At 36.4% G+C, this 22,983-nt stretch overlaps 2 protein-coding genes across 2 annotated transcripts; both read left to right on the top strand.

Annotated features, from left to right (window-relative positions):
- The first annotated feature begins 9,025 nt into the window (after window positions 1–9,025).
- LOC110256240 (olfactory receptor 5H8-like) lies at window positions 9,026–9,955 on the top strand. Its single transcript, XM_084992475.1, has one exon. The coding sequence runs from the start codon at window positions 9,026–9,028 to the stop codon at window positions 9,953–9,955; it is 930 nt and encodes a 309-aa protein (XP_084848601.1).
- Window positions 9,956–21,741: 11,786 nt separating this feature from the next.
- Window positions 21,742–22,707, top strand: LOC100514986 (olfactory receptor 5H8-like). The gene has a single exon (XM_003132727.5). It carries the CDS (start codon window positions 21,772–21,774, stop codon window positions 22,705–22,707), a length of 936 nt encoding a protein of 311 aa, XP_003132775.4. The 5' UTR covers window positions 21,742–21,771.
- Window positions 22,708–22,983: the final 276 nt, after the last annotated feature.

Raw genomic sequence — 22,983 nt, 5'->3', positions numbered from 1 at the left:
TAAAGCAGAGACTCCATGGGAATATGGGTTGGACCTGACTGCAGTTCTTGGAGGATCTCCTGGGAAAATAGGGCGTGACTGTCGTTTGCTGTGGGGGAAAGACATTGAAGGCAAAGATCTTGGGAATATTCATTGGCATGTGTTCTTCTGGAGGTGGCCATTTTGAGAAAGTCTGGCCCCACTTATCAGTGCTGAGAAGCCCCAAGCCAAACAATAATCCAGGTGGGATCACAGCCCTACCCATTAGTAAATAGTCTGTCTAAAGACATCCCAGGCACAGAGCCTCCTCTAATCTCATCTAGAGACAAAGCCCCACCCTCTAGAGGGATAAGAATCGGCCCCTCCTACCAGTGGGCATTCCCTCCAATCAGGAAGCCTACAGAAAGCCCCCATACCAAGTTCAGCCACAAGGGCGGCAGACATCAGAAGTAAGAGAGGCTACAACTTGATTGTCTGCAAAAAGGAGATGACACCAAAAGGCTATAAAAATGAAAAGGCATAGAGCTATAACTCTGATAAGGGAGAAATAAAAAAACTACAGAAAAAGGGCTAAGTGATCTGGAAATTATCAACCTCTAGGAAAAAGACTTTAGACTGATGGGACTACACAGTGCAAACCACTGGGGGACTGAATGTTGGGGTCCCCTCAAATTATAAATTGAAGTTCTAACTGTTGAATGTGGCAACATTTGAAGTGAGGTTTCAGGAGGTAATTATTCTTAGATAAGGTCATAAGGGTAAGGCTTTCATGATGGAATTACTTTCCTTATAAGAAGATAAAGAGACAAGAAAGCTCTCTCTCTACAGGGGTATTGGCCAGGAGAGGCCATGTGAGAAGGCAGGCTGCTGCAGGCCCTAAAGCAAGTTCACACCAGGTAGAGGATCTGTGGGCTACTCCTTCCCGAGCTTCCTGTCCTCCAGAATGTAAAAAATACTTGTCTGTGACATAAGGCCAAACGATCTATGATATTCTACATAGCAGCCTAAGCTAAGACGCCATGAGTTAAAATAATCAGTAAAGCAAAACTGTTATAGTATCAAGATATTTAGAGAGCAGACAGAAAGGAGTGTCTACATATCCTCTATTGCCTACTTACTCAGCACTTTGAAAATATTCTGAAAGTTTCCACCATCATTTTATTCTTACCTCACACTTTTAGACAAAAGGACACAGATGAGGCATACATTTTAAAAGATGAAGTATTGTGGACTCTTTAAAAATGACTTTTTTGTTTAATGAAAAATTAATTTTTTCACTATTGATAGTGGTGATAGCCAATCAAAACTTCATTGCCTGATTTTAGTAAGGTTAATGGGAGGTGTCACAATTCCTTTTGAAAAATAATTATCAAGCTAGATCAGTTTTAGAGCATGATTTTCAAAAAAATTTCATATATGAAGCTGTTCCTTATGCTGTAATGCTTGCCTATTCTGAGAAGGTAGTGAGAATCTTTAGAGCAATAGTCCACAGTTGCCTCATGCTATTTCCCATAATTTTCAAGACACAATATGTTCACTAAATGTACAATGAGTTTCTTTTAGTCCTGTTTATACAGAGTAACAGAACCAAAAAGACTGATCTATCTCCATCATCTCTCTACCATCTCAAGACATCTATTATGAAATAATGGCTCACAGAATTACAAAGGATGAGAAGGTCCCTGAAAAGCTAGAGACAGAGGACAGAAAGTGACAGGTACTGGCTGTCCTTCAGCAAGCACCACAGCTACACATTGTTTTTCACTTGGTAGAGTAACCCTTCTAGTGTAGTCCATTAGAGCAACTGTCTGCATTTGTTTGTTGAAGTTTTCCATTGACCTTCATTACAGGATTGAAAATGCTGAGAGACACCATTGAGGAACGTCTGTATTCCAGATGTATGCTTCCTTACTCATTCTGTGGAGCTCTAATTGAGCTTCCCCTTGTTAGCTATCATAAATCATCTCAGCCAGTATATTAACACTCTACGTTGTCTGATGATTCAAAGGAATGTGGAACTAAAGGGACTGAGTGGCAGCCGACTTTTATCCCAAATGAATCATTGCTGTGAGTCCTGGGGCAAGCCCTCCTCCCTCTGGGAGTGATTCCTCAAGACCAGTAGGGAATAAACTGATGAGAACAGAAAACAAATATTTTGTAGTGGGGCATTAGGGGCAATAGTGACTGTTGCCCTTTGATTCCTAGATCCAAGAATCCTAGCCATAGTAGGAACAGTACCATGTACTAGAAATTGGTTCAGAAATTCTCAGTCTTCTGGAGTTCTTTGCCCTGGCCTTGCAAGATATTGATATCTGGTTCTGCTATAACTCAGTCTTTAAGAGGGCTGCTCTAAATTCTGTCAAACTTTGTGCCTCAAAACAGTGTGATGTGAGGAAAGACCAGTGAATTCCACAAGCATGGGCAACTGTTTTACTGTGAAGTGAATTCTTTGATCAGAATTAGGGTGGTTAGGAATACTATGACAGTGGCTAAGGAATTTTATAGGACCAAGGATGATAATTTTGGCAGAAGCATTGATATCAGGGAAGTGCATATATCTAGAATGAGTGTCTATTCCAATAACAACAAACACTTCTACTTTCATGGTTGAAGTTCTCCAAACTAATAAAGTTGCCACCATGTATCTAGTTGATCACTCCAATAAATGGTGCCACATCAGGAACTCAATGATGGTCTCTGCTACTGGCAGATGGGGATCTCAGGAGTGGTCCGAGTCAGGCTGACTCTAGTAAGTGGAAGTCAAAGGTGTTGATTCCATGCAAAATCTCTATCCCTGCCTCCCTGGTCTCTTTGTTTATGAGTCCTTTGAGTGGTGTCAGAGATTGCCTGAGAAAGACTGACTAGTTTCTATAAATTCATCACTTGATGATAAAATCTTTTCCTGCTGAGGTCACATTTTTTGGTAAGCACATAAAGCAGAAATATCTTCATGTTTTTTTGCCCATTCGAGAGACTTACTAACATTTTCCTTGCCATCAATTTCCAGCCATATTCCTTCAAAGTCCCTGAACATCAAATCAACGACTGGCCACAGGTGATGTATTGGTATATGATCCTACATCTGCCCAGTTCTCCTTCCAAATTAAGGGGAAAACTCAATGCAATGCTTGAAGTTCTTCCAATGGGAAGGTGCTCCCTTCACAACTCTCCTCCTGGAATATCACAGAGAGGAGCTCTAGTGCAACAGCTTCTTCTTCGTGGTGGTGCCAGCATATCATGCAGGACCATCTGTAAATCATGCCCCAGTCTTCTCTTCTCTGTTAACTCACCATACAGGACTCCCTAAGAGGCCTCAGGGATAGTCTGGGAGACAGAAGTCTTTGTAGCAGGACGGGAGGCCAATAACATTTGGACCACTTCTTCATGTAACCAAGCTGTGCTTTCAGGGCTTCTTTGTGCTTGATCAAGTTTATACTACTTCCATTTGATGAAGGAATGCTTCTGTGCCTACCCAAATTTATGGATAGTGGGTCAGATAACATTTAGTCTGTCAAGGGCAGCTCTGGTACCATGGCAAATTGGCAGCTCACAGGTAATCACTCGTTTGCTACTAAGGTCCATTAGCAGGTCAACAGCTGCTTCTATATAGTATGGTAGTTATCCAGGAGATGACAGTGCTTTGCTCAAACATCTAAGGGCTTGTAGTGTTATCCACCTTTTGAGGCCCATTAAAGGACCTGAGCATCTGCCACTGATGTTGCAACCCTACTGGTTATGCTGGATGTGGCCCAAGTGGCAGAACAGCTTGCACTGCAGCCTAGACATGTGGAAAAACCTTTTCTAGCTCTGACCCCCACACAAAAGTAGCTCCCAGTAACTTGGTAAATGGACTGGAGTAACTCATCCAAATAAGGCTAATATTGCCTCCAAAATTCACAGAGGCACATTATGTGTTGTGCTCTCTTTTGGTTTCTGGGCCAGAAGTATCAACCTATCCTTCACTTTAGAAGGGTTATCTCAGCCTGGTCTATATATTTGGACCCATAAAGTAGTTCCCTGAAGTTTAAGATCCATGAATTGTTGTCAGATTTGTTTACCACCTCTTCCTTATGAATGTCTCACCAATAAGTATTACCTCTTGCTCACGAAGACCAATCAGCATAATGTTATCAATATAACAGACTAGTGTGATTTTTATAATATTTGCAAATCTGATAAAAGCTTCTATAGAGGATATATGAAGCTCTCCCAAACTCATAATCCAAAGATAAATAATCCAATTAAAGATTGGGTAAAATACCTAGACAAACACCTCCCCCAAAAAGATAAACAGATATCAAAGTAGAACGCAAAAAGAGGCTCTACATAATCAGCCAGTAATGAAATGCAAATGAAGCACAAAGACATGTTACCTACTAAAATGACTAAAATTGCAAAGACTGCCCATATTGAAAGCAGCAATACAGACCTTTTGGCTCACAGAGAAGCAACTGAATGATTTAGACAGTAATTACACAGAAATGCAGGGGTCAGTGTAGTTTAGTCCACTGTTGATTATGTGGAACCCAACCTCTGCACATCACATTCCCCACTCCACACTTATTTTATCTTGTAGTTTGGACTTCTCCATTAAAATTGTAAGGAAGCAGAATAGTGGAAATGATGCTGTTGCTATACTCCTATCTAGCCAAGGAAGTCCCAAGTGGAGAGTAAACATTTTTTTTTCTATTCAGATATGACATCAAAATGTCAGAAATAAAATTACTGTTTCATTTTCTGAACAAGTGTTCACTGACAACTGTGTTATTGCACAAAAAGCAAATCTGAAAACATTAATCCCTCGATAATTTTCCTCTAAATTAAGGTAGAAAAAAAACTCCATCACCTAGCCCCAGATACTGTGTTACTCATGTATGCTGGCCTCTCTGACTCCACCTGGCTCCTCCTTCATCCCTCTCTGCAAGTTCCATTTATCATGTGCTTTTCCAATAACCTAGGTTCTCTCTGATCATTTAGATCTGGAACAGAGATACACTTACAAGGGAAAGTCAACTTTTTTAAAGTTGCCAGCTGAAGGGACTCTAGAACCTTGGTCTCCTTAAAATCATGTGTGATTAGCTCAGACAAGCTCATACTGATCAGTCATCAGAGCACCAAAATTTATAGATACCCTGGGGTTTGAATAAACATGTCAGAGTGCCATCTGCAGTGGAAAGTAATGGCACAAGGTACAACTCCAGTTGTTAAAACTGGATCTGTCTATAAAGACTGCTGTTCAAGATTTGAGAGCCTGTAATGAATGCCCTGTGGAACCACCTGGATTTCTCAAAAATGTCCAAGTCCAACAATGCCCAAGAGAAAAGCTCAGGTTTGTCCTAATGGGAGTCCACGGGTATTATCAGGGGAATTTCAACTCTTCCTTCCTTCCTCTTCTGGCAAAAGCAGAGAATTGTACAATTGGTCATCTCTTGTGTTCAAAAAAAATTCATGTAAGTTAATATTTTCTTGAGCTTGGATAATGAAGCCTCCAAAATGAATCAGTGTGTAAACTATTTCTGCCTATGTAACTGGCAGTGCAGTGCTGTTATATTATTTTCTACCTCAGAAAGTGAATACTAAAAGGATCTCAACCATTTACTAGCTATTGGTAAGAGAGAATGATTTCTATAATATTCACCATATTTTATAGAAAGTTAAAATACTGTTAAATTCATAATAGTTTTGAATAGGTCAACAAAATGCCAAATGAAGCAGTTGAAAATGGAAAACCTGTAAGGGATAATCCGTATATTTTTCTTTTATGAGTAAAAGCTAAGACTATATTTTTCTCTTTAATAATATACAATCATCTGATTAGAATAATCATAATGACTCCACAGGATAAATTTTGGTGAAATAGAGTGTTAAAGAAATTAAAGGTGAGTTTAGAGAGTTAGGTCACAATGTTTCCTATATAAGAAATCTTTCTGACAATTCTGTTCAAACCATAAATTCCTTTAAATTAATCACATGCTCTGATCAAATTTCAAGAAAAATCACTTAAATTGTCACCTCTATATCCTTTAACCCAATTCTGACAGTAATTTCTTTGGAAATTAAAACAATTTTGTTGACATATATTTTAATTTTGGAAATTAAAATAATTTCATTGACATATATTTTCATACATATAATGAAAATGGTTATATATTTGTATATACACACAATATATGCATACATACATATACATTCAAACACACAGAAAAGCTGTATATCTTGTGTATATATAAGTATATGCAACAATATTACTTTGTAAATAACCACATATTAAATTGAAATTTTGATTATTTAGTTATTTAGGATTTGCATGGTAGGAAGGCAATTCAAATAAATATACATATTACAACTGAAGCTATTGCCATTGTTTATATTGCCTGCTTTAATATTGTAGGACTGGGCTCGATTTTTTTCCTTCTATAAAACTAGAGAGGAGGCAAGGCCGTCAAGTAAACCCAGCAGGATTTCTAAAGAAAGTCAGCTTTCATCACAGTAATAATAAAGATACTAGGCAGTGGTAGCACATTTATTAACGATACAAATTTATAAAGTAAAAGGAAAATGAACGCCTCTATTTCATAAGAAAATAAACTTGGGATTTTGAATGAAAGATAAAGAAAGGATTCCCAGTGCTTACAATTTTTAATGAAAATCAGATTTAAGACAAATATTTATGCCCCACCTTTAAGCCTTTCCCTTTATTTCATCCTCATCCTTTCTTTGATAATTCCTCTCTTCCTCTTCATTGCCTTGTCTTTCCTACACTTACCTATCTCTGGCCCCTTGTTTCTTTGTCTTCTTTTTTTTTTACCTTCCAAATTTCCCATTACATTCCTCATCCTCTTTCCTTTCAATGCCTGCCTCTCTCTTTTCTGAGAACTTTCATGACATTGTTCTACAAGACAAGAAATCCACATCTGTCCTCCACATCTGAGATACTTTATTTCATTCTCTCACTGCTGTGCCACTTTCTTCTTATTCATTTCTCATTATTCTATGACTTCAACTCTATCAGAAAATGCAAACTGCTCTCACTAAAGCCACTGAGTGTCTCTTATTTCCCACAGTGATCTCTGTTCCATTGTTATCTCATCAGAAGATTTATTTTGCCTGAGGCACTATACTTGCCTTATCTTTCCTGAATATTCCTCTCTTTAAGGTCTCAAGTCTCAGTTTTCCAATTCCCTCCTGCTTTTCTGATCACTCTGCTCAGTAGCTTTTTCAGGTCTTTCCTTTTCTCCTTTTGAGTAAGCCAGAGCTCTGGGTTACAAGACACGAAGAGTAAACTGAATGGAAATTGGCTCAAACACGGAAATGCTGGGGTAGTTGGAGAAATTCACTGGTGAAGTGGGTAAGACACAGAGAATGAAACTAGATAGCCAAAACCAAAAATCTTGTTCCAACTCCAGCTCAATAAGAGTTGATCTCAAATGTCACAACTCATATTGACAATGCCACTGTATTGGGCACAGAATGCATTTTGGTGTCTTGTACGCCTGGTTGACTTGAAACAAAAAATCTCTTTGGTCCACATTTGACTTCTTTCTCCCCTCTTTATATTGCAAATCCAGTTAGGTGAGTTTGAGTTGCTCACCCTAGATTTAGTCCCCTCACTCTCAGTGCAAGATTAAAATCAGTTTCTAGACTTTTTGGCATGTTCAGTGGATGACAGCTTTCGTCTGCCACCAAGACTAATGTGGTAGAAAAGACAATCATGGTATCTATCTAATAAATGATGTGTATCCATTGGTAATGTCTTTACTATAACTTCTTCAAGTTCATTTTCATGCCTTCCTGCTCTTTACTTTGTGCACTTTGTCCAGTGGGTAGGATATACATACTTGGCTTTTAGCCACTTCAGTGATTACCAAATGATTATCCCTATTAAGCATTTGTAGAATCATAATGCTAAGGATGTATCACATGGATGTGGGGAATGCTCCTTGCAAAAACTTGCCACTTCATCTGAGTTTTCATCTCCATATTTAGTGACTTTCTACTGAGTCATCAAGTGATTCTCTCTTTAGTAAGCACCCCTTCATATCTACTATGTCACCAGTGCAAGTGACTCTGTTCTTATTTATTTGAATGATTATCTTTAATTCCTCATCATCCCAAAGATAAATCAGGCAGAAAATAAGAATTTTGCAACAGTTTAATCGCCTAGGAAGCATTTTTAAAATGCATACTAATAGATGATCTACTAAATCATCAAGTGATTCTCTGTTTCCTAAGCACCGCTTCACATCTGATATTTTGCCAGCTCAAATGACTCTATGTTCTGATTTATTTGAAGTTATCTTTAATTCCTCATCGTCCCAAAAAAATTCACACAGAGAATAAGTGTTTCATATATATTTTAATCACCTAGGAAGAATTTTAAAAATGCATTCTACTAGATGACATTCATGATCTACTAAATCAATTTTTATAACACCTCGGAATCTATATTTTGTCCCAGAACCTCCCCCAGAAGATTCTGATATGTAATCTGGTGTTAGAATCATGGGACTATAGTTGCAGCTTCCTGATTAGTATTTTTGAAACCATGTTATTTTCCCTGAAGGCTATTGTCTGCAAACACCTATTTAATTAAAAAACACTTGATGATGCCACCTCCTATTTCAAAAATTTTCAATATTCATATATGCCAAAGGAATAAAATTCAGTAAAGTTTCATGTAGCGTCAATTCATGTTATAATCCAGGTCCTTCTAACATCTTTCCTTTAATGATACATCCATGTTGAAACAAGATTTATTTACCCCCTTCAGTATTTTCACCATAAATTTTCTCATGTTCAGAATGTCTTTTTTCTCCCTTATATACATTCATGGCTGTATATATTTTGAACTAAAATAATTGCATTTTTCCAACATAACTTCCTCAAAACTTCTCATCTATTTTAGTAAGATTAGATAAAATAAGGACATTCAGGCTATGGTATGGTTCGGTTTGTATTACCCTTACTGAATTTTCTTTTTTAAATTATAGCTAGATATTCACTTTCCATTTATTGCATTGTATTTCAGAGGCCATCCATTAAGCACATGGAAACAAAAAATGCAACAGAACTGACAGAGTTTGTTCTCACAGGACTGAAGTATCAGTCAGAGTGGCAAATCCCCCTGTTCCTGCTCTTCTTGATGATATACCTCATCACTCTCATCGGAAACCTTGGTCTGATTGCTCTCATCTGCAATGACCCTCACCTTCATATCCCCATGTACTTATTCCTTGGGAACTTGGCCTTTGTGGATACTTGGTTATCATCCACAGTGACCCCCAACATGCTGGTCAATTTCTTTTCAAAGAGCAACATGATCTCCCTTTCTGAATGTAAGATACAATTTTTTTCCTTTGTAATCTGTGTAACCACGGAATGTTTTCTGTTGGCAACTATGGCATATGATCGCTATGTGGCCATATGCAAACCATTACTATATCCAGTGATTATGACCAATAGACTATGTATCTGGCTATTAGTTCTACCTTTTTTAGGTGGCCTTTTTCATGCCACATTTCATAATGCTTTTTTATTCAGGTTAACGTTTTGTGATTCTATCATCATACATCACTTTTATTGTGACATTATACCACTGTTTAAGATTTCCTGTACTGACCCTTCCATTAACTATCTGATGGTATTCATCTTTGCTGGGATAATCCAGGCATTCACTATTTCCATTGTTCTTATCTCTTATACACTTGTTCTCTTTACAATCTTAAAAAGGAGGTCTCTACAAGGCATAAAGAAAGCCTTCTCCACCTGTGGAGCCCACCTCCTATCTGTCTCTTTATACTACGGGCCTCTTCTTTTCATGTATGTGCTGCCTGGATCTGCACAAGAAAATGATCGAGATATGATGGACTCTCTATTTTACACTGTCATAATTCCTTTCTTAAATCCAATTATCTATAGCCTGAGAAACAAGAAAGTTGTAGATTCACTGACAATAATGTTAAAGAGAAATGCTTAGATTTCATACTAATATTTGTTCTTTTTTTATTAAAACAACACAAAATTGTTCCGATTCAATGTTGCTATGTGTTGATGATTGTTCAAAGTGTTTGTATGTGTCATCGCCTTATTTTTTTAAATGATTTATGATGGCAGTACCTAATAAATTCCTTAAAACTATTGCGTATCTTTTTTTATAACATACTAAAATAATTGGAGCACAAACAAGAAAGAAAATATTTTACAATCTCATATGTTATTCAACATGGCTGTATAAATGGATGAAGTACTGAAGTAGTGCTGTTCCTCTGAACGGGACTTGTTTGTGATATGTTTGATATTTCTACAGCCATGTAGCAGAAAGATTTATTCTGGTAGCCATGAAAATGTCCACATGATTTGGGGCAAGGTAAATTTTACTTCTTGGGATCAACTCCACAGCACAGAGAGAAATAAACAGTAACATGAGAGATAAAACAATGAGGAAGAGCTATAAAGTAAAAGATGCTCTCAGCTTAGTGCTATTTTTAGAGAAAAAGAATGAGGGGAATTGCCTCTTTTTGTATATGACTTTTTAAAAAATCCTTTTTAGCTGCATTTGTATGCTGCATGTCAACCTGAAAAATGTCACTAAATATAAACCTTACAGATTAGAATGAGGGTTTAATTTGGAGAGGCATAGAGAAGAAGAAAGAAATGGCAGCATGGGGGAAAATGTGTAAGTCTCTTAGATAAAAAATGAAGCTAATAAGATAAATCAGTAAAATGTAAAGCTTATTAGAATGTATGGTTAAGAACAATGAGCTGTAAATACACATTACCAAAGTTCAAACAATGTTAAGATGCTATCATAGTGCTTAGTGAGTGGATGGGGAGAACATGAAAATGAAAAATAGTTTGAAGGTCTGTATACAAAAGTCTTCAAATGTTCATTTTCATCACACTCCACATTCGAAGAAGAATGAGGGGAGTATCTTCAGGTTCACCCCTTCTATTCTCTCACTACTGAATCTAGGTACATTCTTACTGTTGCCACATAAACCCTCATCCTTCTAACTACCTTCCTATTTCCATGATTTGCAAAATTGCAGTTACTTGTTCCCTCCCTTTGGTTGACTCTTACTTCCCAACACAGTTGCCAGAGTGTTCTTTGTAAAAACAACTCAGATGAAATCAAATAGCTCTTAAATATCTTTTAATGGGTTGTCATCGCTACTGTGACATATGGTATTGTATTTAGATTTGTATATATATACTTAAGGATATATTTATTTGTTCATGTGTGTATTCAGATTACATGATATATATCTATATATTTACATATCTATTATCACCTATCTATATGTATGTATGTGTCTGTCTGTCTATCTATCTATCTATCTATCTATCTATCTATCTATCTCTATCATCACTATCTCATATCTCTCATCTCTATATCCATTTATCTCTATCTTCTTCACCTAGCCTTTGTTTCTGGCATAATTTACAGTTCTTTCAGATTAAAAAGTGTTTTTACTCTGAAGTCTATTCCTTTACATTTCTCCTGATAAACTCTGTTCTTATATTAAAAATGAGTTAGTGAAAGCATTCTGGGCACATCTCACTACTCAGGTTCATCCTATTGCTTATACAGGTCTCTCCACAGAGAACCAACCCACCCCTCTGAAAATACCCTACATCCATTTACAATTGAAGTGGTGCCCTTTCTTCAAGGTCTATTTTAGAAGTTAAAACTTCAATGATGCATTTACGCATTTCCAGATTACCCTAAAGGGAATCAGAGTGTGCACTCATTTGAAACATTGCTGGTTTATTTATTCTCTTTAGATCACGAATGGATTTGTATAATACTTATTTCAGTCAACAAACCCTTTCAGATTATAATTGAGAAATTCTAGTACTCTTTCTAGCTTTTGAGGTGTGTAGCAGAGTGGCTTATACACATGAGGGTCTAGATAAGTATTTGAGAGTACCAACAGAATTGAAATAAATGTAACAGTAAAAATACAGAGAATTCAGTAAGAGTGCATCAGGCTTTTCCAATATTTTAATGAGCCCTAGGAGATTCCTGGATCTGGCATGGCTGCTGAATGCAGTTCACCTTCTTAAGATTCTTTTGTGACAATTCCAAGTATATACAGTCAAAGTGAATAGTTCCTGTTGTTCTGATCACTAGAATTAGCTGCTTGGAGAGAATGGGATGCAAAATTAAGGAGAAATAGTTTAACTTGATGTTTGTTTCAAAGATACAAAATAAATAAATACTTAAATATCATTATTATGTATGTTTGAAGGTAAGAGTCATAAGAATAGACTAGGTAATCTGCCTTCTTTTTGTTTCTCTAAGTGATACCCCCAAGCTTTGAGAGAGTGACTGGGAAAGAGTCCATCTACTTTTATTCTTTCACCCCAGGGAATTCATGTTATCGCATATGCCTGTAGTTTGTTGATTTTTATTGCTATGTAATAAGCCAATTGTTCTAATGGTTTCATTTCAATCACCCAGATTTTTCTTGCTCATTTATTGTTATGACCTCACATCTAGATTGATAATAAAAGGTACCAGTTTGAATTTATTCTGCCATCATAAAATCTATATCTCAAACTGGCCTGTTCTTTGAATGATAATGCTGACATCAAGTTTTGAGTGTATAAGCTTGGTTTGTAATTTGTCTTGTCTTAGTTTAGGATGGGTTACTATAGAGCAGAGGGTTGGGGGGTCTTCTCAGACACTCAGAATTCCTGGGCAGCCTGCTCTTGTGCATGTCTATTTCCTTGGCTCTGATGTGTCCTTCAGTATAATCCCAACTACTTTACCCTTTCCAGAAATTTACCAAATCCCTAGTCCATTGATGTGATCCCATTCTCACTTCTGGCATAGATTTATTCATTTTATACATTATTTTGGTCAGGTTAGTCCATGTTGGCAAAGAGGTAAATACATCAGTGTGAAGCATACTTTAGGCAAGATAATTTCTAAGTATTTCTTTTAAAAAATAAGCTATGAAAATACTTACATGTTATTTAATGGATATATAGATGTAGAAGATGTTAACACAATGCTGGGTCCACCCAGTTGTCTGGGAAAACTGGTGATGTTGGATAAAACCACACACCAGAAATACAAATATTAGATCCCCAAACACTCCTTCTTATGAAGGTGTATGCATTTCCTTAACTCAGAGATTTAAAAAAAATTCATAGTTTCTATTTCTTTACACACACACACACACACACACACACACACACACACACACACATATATATATATATACCCAGCTACATCCACCATGGAGCAGCAACGAGCCCTAGAACATGCTGGGCCCCGACCACACCCCCTAGCAGGCCAAACATTAATATTATTACTAAAGAGACCATATTACCCAAGGCAATCTACATATTCTGGGTAACCCTGATCAAAATACCAATGGAATTTTTCACAGAATTAGAACAAATAAATTTTAAATTTGTATGGAAATATAAAAGATCCTGAAGAGCCCAAATATTCTTGAAAAAGAACAAAGCAAGATGGTATCATACTTCTTGACTTCAGATTATACTATAAAGCAACAGTAAACAAACAAGTATGGTACTAGCATAAAAACAGAGACAGAGATCAACAGAACAGAACAGAGAGCCAGGCAATAAGCTTAAGAACTTAAGAATACCAATTAATCTATTGGAGATAAGAATTTACAATGGGAAAAAGATAATATCTTCAATAACCTGTGCTGAGAAAACTGGATGGCTACATGTAAAAGAAATTAGAAAATGTTCCTATACTATCAAAAAAATAAGCAAATGGTACATAATTAAACTTAAAAACTTGTGCAACAAAAGAAACCATCAATCATATTAAAAAATGGCAGAGGAGTTTGATGGTGTCTTGTCTTACATTTAAGTCTTTAAGCCATTTTGATTTTATTTTCGTGCAAATATCCATCAACAGATGATTGACTAGGAGGATGTGGTATATACACACAATGGAATACTACTCAGCCAAAAAAAGAACAAAATAATGCCATTTGCAGCAACATGGATGGAACTAGGCACTCTCATACGGAGTGAAATCAGTCAGAAAGAGAAAGACAAATACCATATGATATCACTTATAACTGGATATTAATATACATCACAAATGTACATTTCCACAGAAAAGAAAATCGTGGACTTGGAGAATAGATTTGTGGCTGCCCAGGGAGAGAGGTAGGGAGTGGGAGGGATTTGGAGCTTGGGGTTAATGGATGCCAACTATTGCTCTTGGAATGGATTTACAATGAGATCCTGCTGTGCAGCATTGAGAATTGTGTCTAGAAACTTACACTGCAACACAACATGGGAGGAAAAATTATGAATACATGTATGTGTAACTGGGTCCCCATGCTGCACAGTGGAAAAAAAAATTAAAAAAATGGCAGAGGACTTAAATAGTCACTTTTCTAAACAGGATGTACAAATGGTTAACAGGGATATGAAAGATGTTCAACATTGCTAATCATCAGAAAAATGCAAATCAAAGCACAGTGGGATAACACCTCACACCTGTCAGAATGACCATCATCTAAAAGACCACAAATAGGAGTGCCTGTTGTGGCTCAGTGGTTAACAAATCTGACTGGGAACCATGAGGTTGTGGGTTTGATCCCTGGCTTCACTCAGTGGGAAAGTATCTGGCCTTGCCATGAGCTGTGGTGTAGACTGCAGATGTGGCTTGGATCCTGTGTTGCTGTGACTCTGGTGTAGGCTGGCAGCTACACCTCTGATTAGACCCTTAGCCTGGGAACCTACAAATGCCATGGGTGTGGCCATAGAAAGGACAAAAAAACAAACAAAACAAACAAACAAACAAACAAACAAACAAAAAACCCCAAAAAACCCCACAAACAACTTCAGTGAGAATGTGGAGAAAAGGGAAGCCTTTTACACTGTTAATGAGAATGTAAATTAGTACAGTCACTGCAGAAAACACTATGGAGTTTCCTGAAGAAAAAGCAAAAAAACAAATATAGACTACTACATGACACAGAAATTCTACTTTTGGGTATACATCCAAAGAAAAGTAAAACACTACACTCTTTTGAAGGACACACAAACTCCATAAACTCCATGAACTCCTTATTGTCAAGATTAAGAAGCAACCTAGGAGTCCATCTACAGAGGAATGAACAAAGAAGATAGAGTACATCTTCTTTAGTTGTCCACCCTCCGGTGGTATTGGCATGTGGTACAGAATCATTGGTAAATCAGGTCCAGGTAATACCTTCCTCTATCTATTTATTATATAGAATGCTCCCCACCCCACTATGAGGCAATAGTATAGGCTGGGTTAGAGAAGCCAGTTTAGCAGGTATGGGGACTGTGGGCACTTGGACCACTGCTTCAAGAAATTTACTGGTACCCTCAGGACTTGCTCAGTCCAGAGTATGTCCATACCACTTCCACTTGATAAAGGCGTGGCTTTGTCCTGCCAATTTTATAGCTTGGTGGGTCATATAACACCAACATCATGAAAAGCAGCTCTGATCACAGGGAAAACTGGTGGCCCATGGTTAATCATTCAGTCTCTAATAAGGCTCAGTAGCAGGCCAAAAGTCATTTTCCACACAGGGAAGAGTGAGTTATCTGCAGTGGATGGCAGGGCTTTGCTCCAGACCTAAGAGTGTGTCAGGTTTTATACTTATACAGACCTGACAAAGGCACCAAGCAGCATCCCTAGCTTTGAATACCACTCTGAGCACCACTCTCTATGCTGGATCCTGTGGCTCAAGTGGCAGAACAACTTGCACTGCAGCCTAGACTTTTGGCAAATCTTTCTCCTCTTTTGAGCCCCACTTAAATCTAGCAGCTTAGCTGGATACTTGGTAAATGGGTTGGACTAGAACACCCAAATACCAATGGTGTTGCCCTAAAATCCACAGGGGCTCACCAGGTGTTGTGGTTCTTTTTAGTTGTATGAGGGGCCAGATGCAAAATATTATCCTTCGCCTTAGAAGGTATATATCCCCATCACCCAAACTAGTGAACCTCTAGAAATTTCACTGAGTTAAATGGTCCTGGATTTTTGATAGAAGCATTTTTCACCTTCTTGCTGCAAATGTCTACCAATAAGTCTACAGGAGTTAATATTTCTTGCTCACTAGGTCCAATCAATTGGTGAATCTGTGTGATATCTTTTGGGAGGGAAAGAAATAAAAATCCTAGAGAAAATATGTGCAACTCACATATTTTATAAAAGCATTATATCAGGATGTATGGAACATTCTCAAAACTCTATAATAAGCAAATATACAACTTGATTAAAAATGGGCAAAGCCTTTGAACAAATTTCACTAAACAAGCTATATTGTATATGTTAAATAACAGAAAACTATGCTCTATATAATTATACTGGGGAAAGGCAAAGGAACAGCACAATGTGTCAATGTGACCCACTTATTAAAATGACTAAAATTGAAAAGACTACTCATACTGAAAGTAGCAATGCAGGCTTCTGTACTCATCCATAGGCAGCAAAATAAATTAAAAGATAATTACACAAAACTGACAGGAACAGTACATTTACATCAAGTTTGGGTTATGTTGAATCTACTATAATACACATTACTCTACTTACTCCATCCATTTGATGAGTTTTCAGTGACTTATCTTTCATCTGCAGTGTTTTTTCCATGCCTTTTTTTCCGGTTCACCAACACAATTCTAAGAACACAGTATAACTGATCAGCGAGTGTACCAAAGTCTATGTCCTGTGCTTTCCCCCTTCTGACAATAGATTAAAGTATAAACATTTTTCTGTTTTTCAGAATCAAACCAAAATATGACTTTTTTCATATTACACTAGTTTTACATAAATAATGCCATTATATTTCTCAATGAATGTTCAATAACAACTTCTCTCTTAGTAATTAAAGTCAAATCTGAACATATGGCCACTATGTTCAAAATTTCTCAATAGTTTACCTTTCAGTTGGAGTAAGAAAAACATTTCTGATGTAGCCTCCAGATCCTGTATAATTGCATGTATGCTGGCCTCCCTTGTTCAACCTGGCTCCTATTTGCATGCCAACTACATTTTCTTTTTTTTTTTTTGGTTGGTTTCTTTAATGACCTTGCTCTCTGATAAGCTGGGTCTGACAATGATGGAAGATCCTGAGGATGGCAAATATCCAGAGGTATCACCTTGCTGGAAATGAAGACCTTGAATCCCATTCTTGACTTAATGAAATGATCTGCATCTTAAGAAAATCTCCAAGCAAGTCACATGGATTAAAGTTTGAGAAGCACTAATTTAGCCTCTCTCCTACTGTGTCCCTTGTTTTGTGTTTTCCTTTGCTCCTCTCCCTGATTTTTTCTTAGTTATACTTCTCATAGGATTTCATTGTAAAGTGGGGAGTTATGTGTAGGTCTGCATGTGAGCTACAGTTTCCATGAAGAGGACAACTTTCTTGGGGTTGGCTCCTGAAGGGTGGTTAGAAGTTTAACCTCATGATAATCAAGCATGATTAGCTAAACCAGACCATCCTGAGAAAAGCACTGAGAAGTATCAAAATTGAGAGATAAACTGGAGTTTGCATAAATATGTCAGAAATGTCATCTGTGGTGGAAAGCACTCCAATTTCAATTGTTAAAGCTGGAAATGTCAACAACTATTTGATGTTTATAATTTCAGAGTCTGTAATGCCCTGTGGAATAGCCTGGATTCCTCATATATGTCCAAGTACATAATGCCCAGTAGAAAATTTTAGTATTGTCCTAAAGGGAGTCTTCGGGCATTATCAGGGGACTTTCCGCACTTTCCTCCTTCCTCTTCTGGCAAAAGAACACAGTTGTACAACTGACTCTGTAGTCAAAACAAATTCATATAAACAACATTTTCCCAAGCTTGGAAAATAAAGCCTCCAAAATGAATCAGCGTGCAAAAGAACAAACACAGTGTGCCTGTGTTATTGTCATTGCTGTGCTCTCGTACTATTTTCTACTTCAGACAACTGAACACTGAAAAGATCTCAATGATTTCTTAACAGATATTGGTAAGAAAGAATTATTTGTATAATATTTATTATTTTATTGAATGTTAAGATACTATATCCTATTAAAATACTATATAAAAGTAAAAATACTATTAGGTGCATAATAATTTTGATTTAGTTTATGTGATATTGAAAATAGGAAACAAGTGTTGAATCATCCATTTATTTTAGTATTGTGAGTAAAATCTGGATAAGCAAAATAACTGTAAGATTGCACTGTATTCTTTAATGATATATAGTTATCTCGTTAGAATAATTATAATGCCTCCAGGATACTTTTTGGTGAACTGGATTGTTAAAGAAATTAAAAGTGGGCTTTGTGATTTAGGTCTTGTTTCCTGGAAAATAAATATTTCTGATAATTGTGTTCAAAATACTTATTCCATTTAATTAACTACACTCTCTGATTAAATTTTAAGATAAATCAATTAAATAATAATGTCTATTTATTAACCCACTTCTGACAATAATTTCAATGAAAAAATACATATTGAAAAATTCAAAAAATGTTTCTCCAGTACTCTGTTCACCATTATGACTTAATAAGTACTTACACACCGAATTGAAAATTTTTATTTAGTTTTGGGAATGCATGGAAGAAAGCTGATTCCAAATAAATGTAAATTTAACAACTACAATTATTGGCATTGATTATTTCTACTGCCTGTATCAAGTTCCAGTCTTTGGCTCAATTGTTTTCTGCTATCACACTGGTAGAAAAGCAAAAGCTGTCCAGTAAACACAGCAACATTTCTAGAGAAAGTCAGCTCTCATCACAGTTACAACAAAGCTACTAGGCAGTTGTAGTGTATTTAATAACAATACAAATGCATAAAGTAAAATTAAAATGAAAGTCTCTATTCCATATACAAATTTAATGTAAAAAATAAACTTAGGATTTTTAATAAAATAAAAAGAAAGGATTCCCAGTGCTGATGATTTTTAGTGAAAACCAGAGTTAAGACAAATAATAATAAGTTTTTCCCTTATTTCATCTAAGACTCTCTGGTAATTCCTCCCTCTCTCTTTATTGCCTAATCTTTCTTATAATTATCTATGTCCTTTCTTTGCTTCTTGCTTCATGCTTCCTTTTCACTCATAATATTTCCCATTCTACTGGTTCATATTTTCTCCTCTCAATGCCCACCCTTTGCCCCATTGACAATTTTCATGACATTGTTTCTCAAGACAAGAAATTCACATCTGATCTCCACATCTCAGATATTATTTCATTCTCCTCATTGCTATAGTGCACTTCCTTCCCATTCACTTCTCACTATTCTCGGACCTCAACTCTATCACAAAATGGAAACCACTCTCACTAAAGCCACTAAAAGTCTCTTAAACCCTACACTCTGTTTTCTCTATTCACTTCTTATCCTACCAGGGAATTTATTTTGCTTTAAGCACTGTGTTTTTCTATGTCCTTCTAGAGTATCTTCCTCTAAGTTCCCAACACTCAGCTTTCCAATTCCCTTCTGCTTCTCTGGTCTCTCTTCTCAATGGCTTTTCTGGTTTTCTTTTTCTCCTCTTGTGTGATCCAGAGCTCTTGGTTGCAAGACCACAGGAGTTAAAGAGAATTTTCTCTAACGAAAAAATGCTAGAGAAGCTTGAGAAACCCACTAGAGAAATGGGCAGAACACAAAGAAAAATATCAGACAGCCAACACCCAAAATTATGTCCCAGCTTTCACTCAATAGCAGCTGTTATCATTGCTGCTAAACTTGAATGCCACAGCTCACACTCACAATGCCATTGTTGTGGGCACAGGATGCATTTTGGTGTCATGATATTGCTTGCTTAGTTATTTTGCAACCCAAATCTCTATGTTCACATTTGACCTCTTTCTCTCCTCTTCATATTTCAAATCCACTGTAGGTGAGTTTGAGTGGCTAACCTTAGATGTGGTCTCCTCACTCTAGATACAAGGGAATGGGAAAGTCAGTAATCAGAATTTTGGTTCTAGAGGAAATGACAGTGTTATGTGTACACCCAAGAATCATGTGGCAGAAAAGAGGGAGATGTTATCCATCTAATAAATGATGTATATAAATTTTAACATAACATTTCCACTACTCACATTTATTTACTTTACTTTCTTCTTTTTACCTTATTCACACTGTGCATTGCATATATCATACATACTACATGCTAGCCATTGCAATAATTTCTAAGTCATTATTTCTATGAAACACTTATATAACTATATTGCTAATTGTATGTCACTTTGATGTTCAGAGGATGTTCCTAGCTAAAAGTGGCCACTGCATCTGAGTTTTCAATCAAAAATTTTCATATGGTCTACCCAGACACCAAGGGACTCTTTCACTTTTACCAACCAACCCTTCATATCTAATGTATCACCAGGTCCTAGTGACTCTAAATTCTGAATTACTTTGCCCTACCTCTTTGCCTTCCTCCAAAATCCCAATGTCCTATCACACATGTACTAAGAACATCAGATATATTTTAATTACCTGGGGATCATTTATAAATATATATTACTAGATGTCATTTATGACCTACTGAATCAATTACTATATAATTCTTCCAAATTTATATTTTGTGCCAAAATTCCCCAGGACTTTTCTGATACATACACTGATTTGGGAATCACTGGGTAAAAGTCTAGCCTCCCAATTAGTATTTCTGATACCACGTTCTTCACCTTGAAGCCTATTCTATGACCAATATTTATTTTAACAAAATGAGTTGTTAAGCCACTACTTGTAAAAGTTTTCAGTGTTTGTCTATTTCTTAAAGAATAAAATTCAAGATCTTTCACTTGGCAGTCAATTCATTTCGTAATCCATGTCCCTCTAACATCTCTAGTTTTTTGTTCTTTCTTTTATAAATGTTTTTAAATTACTCAGTGCATTTTATTACATTTATAGGTGTGCAATGATCATCACAACCCAATTTTATAACATTTCCATCCCAAACCCTCAGCGCATCTTCCCCCCCCAACTGTCTCATTTATAAACCATAAGTTTTTCAAAGTCTGTGAGTCAGTACCTGTTCTGCAAAGAAGTTCATTGTGTCTTTTTTTTTTTTAGATTCCACATGTAAGTGATAGCATTTGATGTTGGTGTCTCATTGAATGACTTCACTTGGCATGATAGTTTATAGGTCCATCCATGTTGATGCAAATGCCATTATTTCTTTCCTTTTAATGGTTGAGTAATATTCCATTGTGTATATGTATCACCTCTTCTTGATCCACTCCTCTGCTGATGGACATTTAGGTTGTTTCCATGTGTTGGCTATTGTACAGAGTGCTTCAATGAACATTGGAGTACATGTGTCTTGTTGAGTCATGGTTTCCTCTGGATAGATGCCCAGGAGTGGGATTGCTGGTTAAAATGGTAGTTCAATTTTAATTTTCTGAGTAATCTCCATACTGTTTTACACAGTGGTTGTACCAATTTACATTCCCCCCAACAGCGTAATAGGGTTCCTTTTTTAACCTTCTAGTTTTAACACTACATCCGTAACCTAGACAAGGATTTCTCTATCTCCTTCAATAGTTTCCACAAAAATTCGCTCATGTTCACTATTTCTTTCTTCTTTCTGCAATACTTGTTAATTCCTGGACATATTTTGAAATAAAATAATTGTATTTTTCCAATACAATAATTTACACAAACACTTTTCATATTTTTCTAAGGGTAAATATAATAAAGGGCATTCAAGCTAGTGTATGGCTTTATTTCAATTATCCTTATCACATTTTCTCTTTTAAATGGTTGATGACTGTCCTTTTTACACTTGCTACATTTTATTTCAGAGAACATCATTTAAGAATATGGAAACAAAAAATGCAACAGAGCTGACAGAGTTTGTTCTCACAGGACTTACATATCAACAGGAATGTAAAATTCCCCTGTTCTTGTTGTTCTTAGTTATATACATCATCACCATCATGGGGAATCTTGGTCTGATTGCTCTCATCTGCAATGACCTTCAACTTCATATTCCCATGTACTTATTTCTTGGGAACTTGGCTTTTGTGGATACTTGGTTATCCTCCACAGTGACCCCCAGGATGCTGGTCAACATCCTCACCAAGAGTAAGATGATCTCTCTCTCTGAATGCATGACACAATGTTTTTCCTTTGTAGTCAGTGCAACCACAGAATGTTTTCTGCTGGCAACAATGGCGTATGACCGCTGTGTAGCCATTTGCAACCCGTTACTTTATCCAATGATTATGACCAATAGACTATGCATGAGAATGCTCATCTCATCATTCGTAGGTGGTCTTCTTCATGCCTTAATTCATACAGGTTTTTTATTCAGATTAACCTTCTGTAATTCCAACGTAATTCATCATTTTTATTGTGACATCATGACATTGTTTAAAATTTCTTGTACTGATCCTTCTATTAATGCTCTGATGATATTCGTTTTCTCTGGTTCAATTCAGGTGTTTACGATTCTCACTGTTCTGGTCTCTTATACACAAGTTCTATTCACAATTTTAAAAAAGAAATCTTTACAAGGCATAAGGAAGGCCTTCTCCACCTGTGGAGCCCACCTTCTATCTGTCTCTTTATACTATGGACCTCTTCTCTTCATGTACGTTCGCCCTGGGTCTGAACAAGCAGGTGAACAAGATATGATTGACTCTCTATTTTATACTGTTATAATTCCTTTCATAAATCCAATTATCTACAGCCTGAGAAATAAGAGTGTCATAGATTCACTGAGGAAAACGTTAAAGAGAAATACTTGTATCTGATACTAATGTGTTCCCTTACATGAAAACAACACAAAATGAGGCCAATTACATGGTGCTATGTGTTGACTATTGTGCAAAATTTTCTTGGATTCATAATTGACTTATTGTTTTAATGAATTATCTTTAGTAATAAATGTTTTAAAATATTTATATCATAAAAATACATGGAATTTTATCATGTTCATATCATTCTAAATTAACTAAAGCAGAAATTAAAATTAAAATATTTACATGTGTGCAAAATCTTCAATGTGGCTTTATATATATATTTAATAA

The sequence above is a fragment of the Sus scrofa genome, chromosome 13 (genome assembly GCF_054392235.1).
Source record: "Sus scrofa isolate SSC_HxYL_T2T_F1_AM1 chromosome 13, Sscrofa_HxYL_maternal_Yorkshire_Landrace_v2.0, whole genome shotgun sequence".
Classification (NCBI taxonomy): domain Eukaryota; kingdom Metazoa; phylum Chordata; class Mammalia; order Artiodactyla; family Suidae; genus Sus; species Sus scrofa.
The sequence above is the reverse complement of the archived record's forward strand: the minus strand, read 5'-3'. Positions and strand labels throughout refer to the sequence as shown.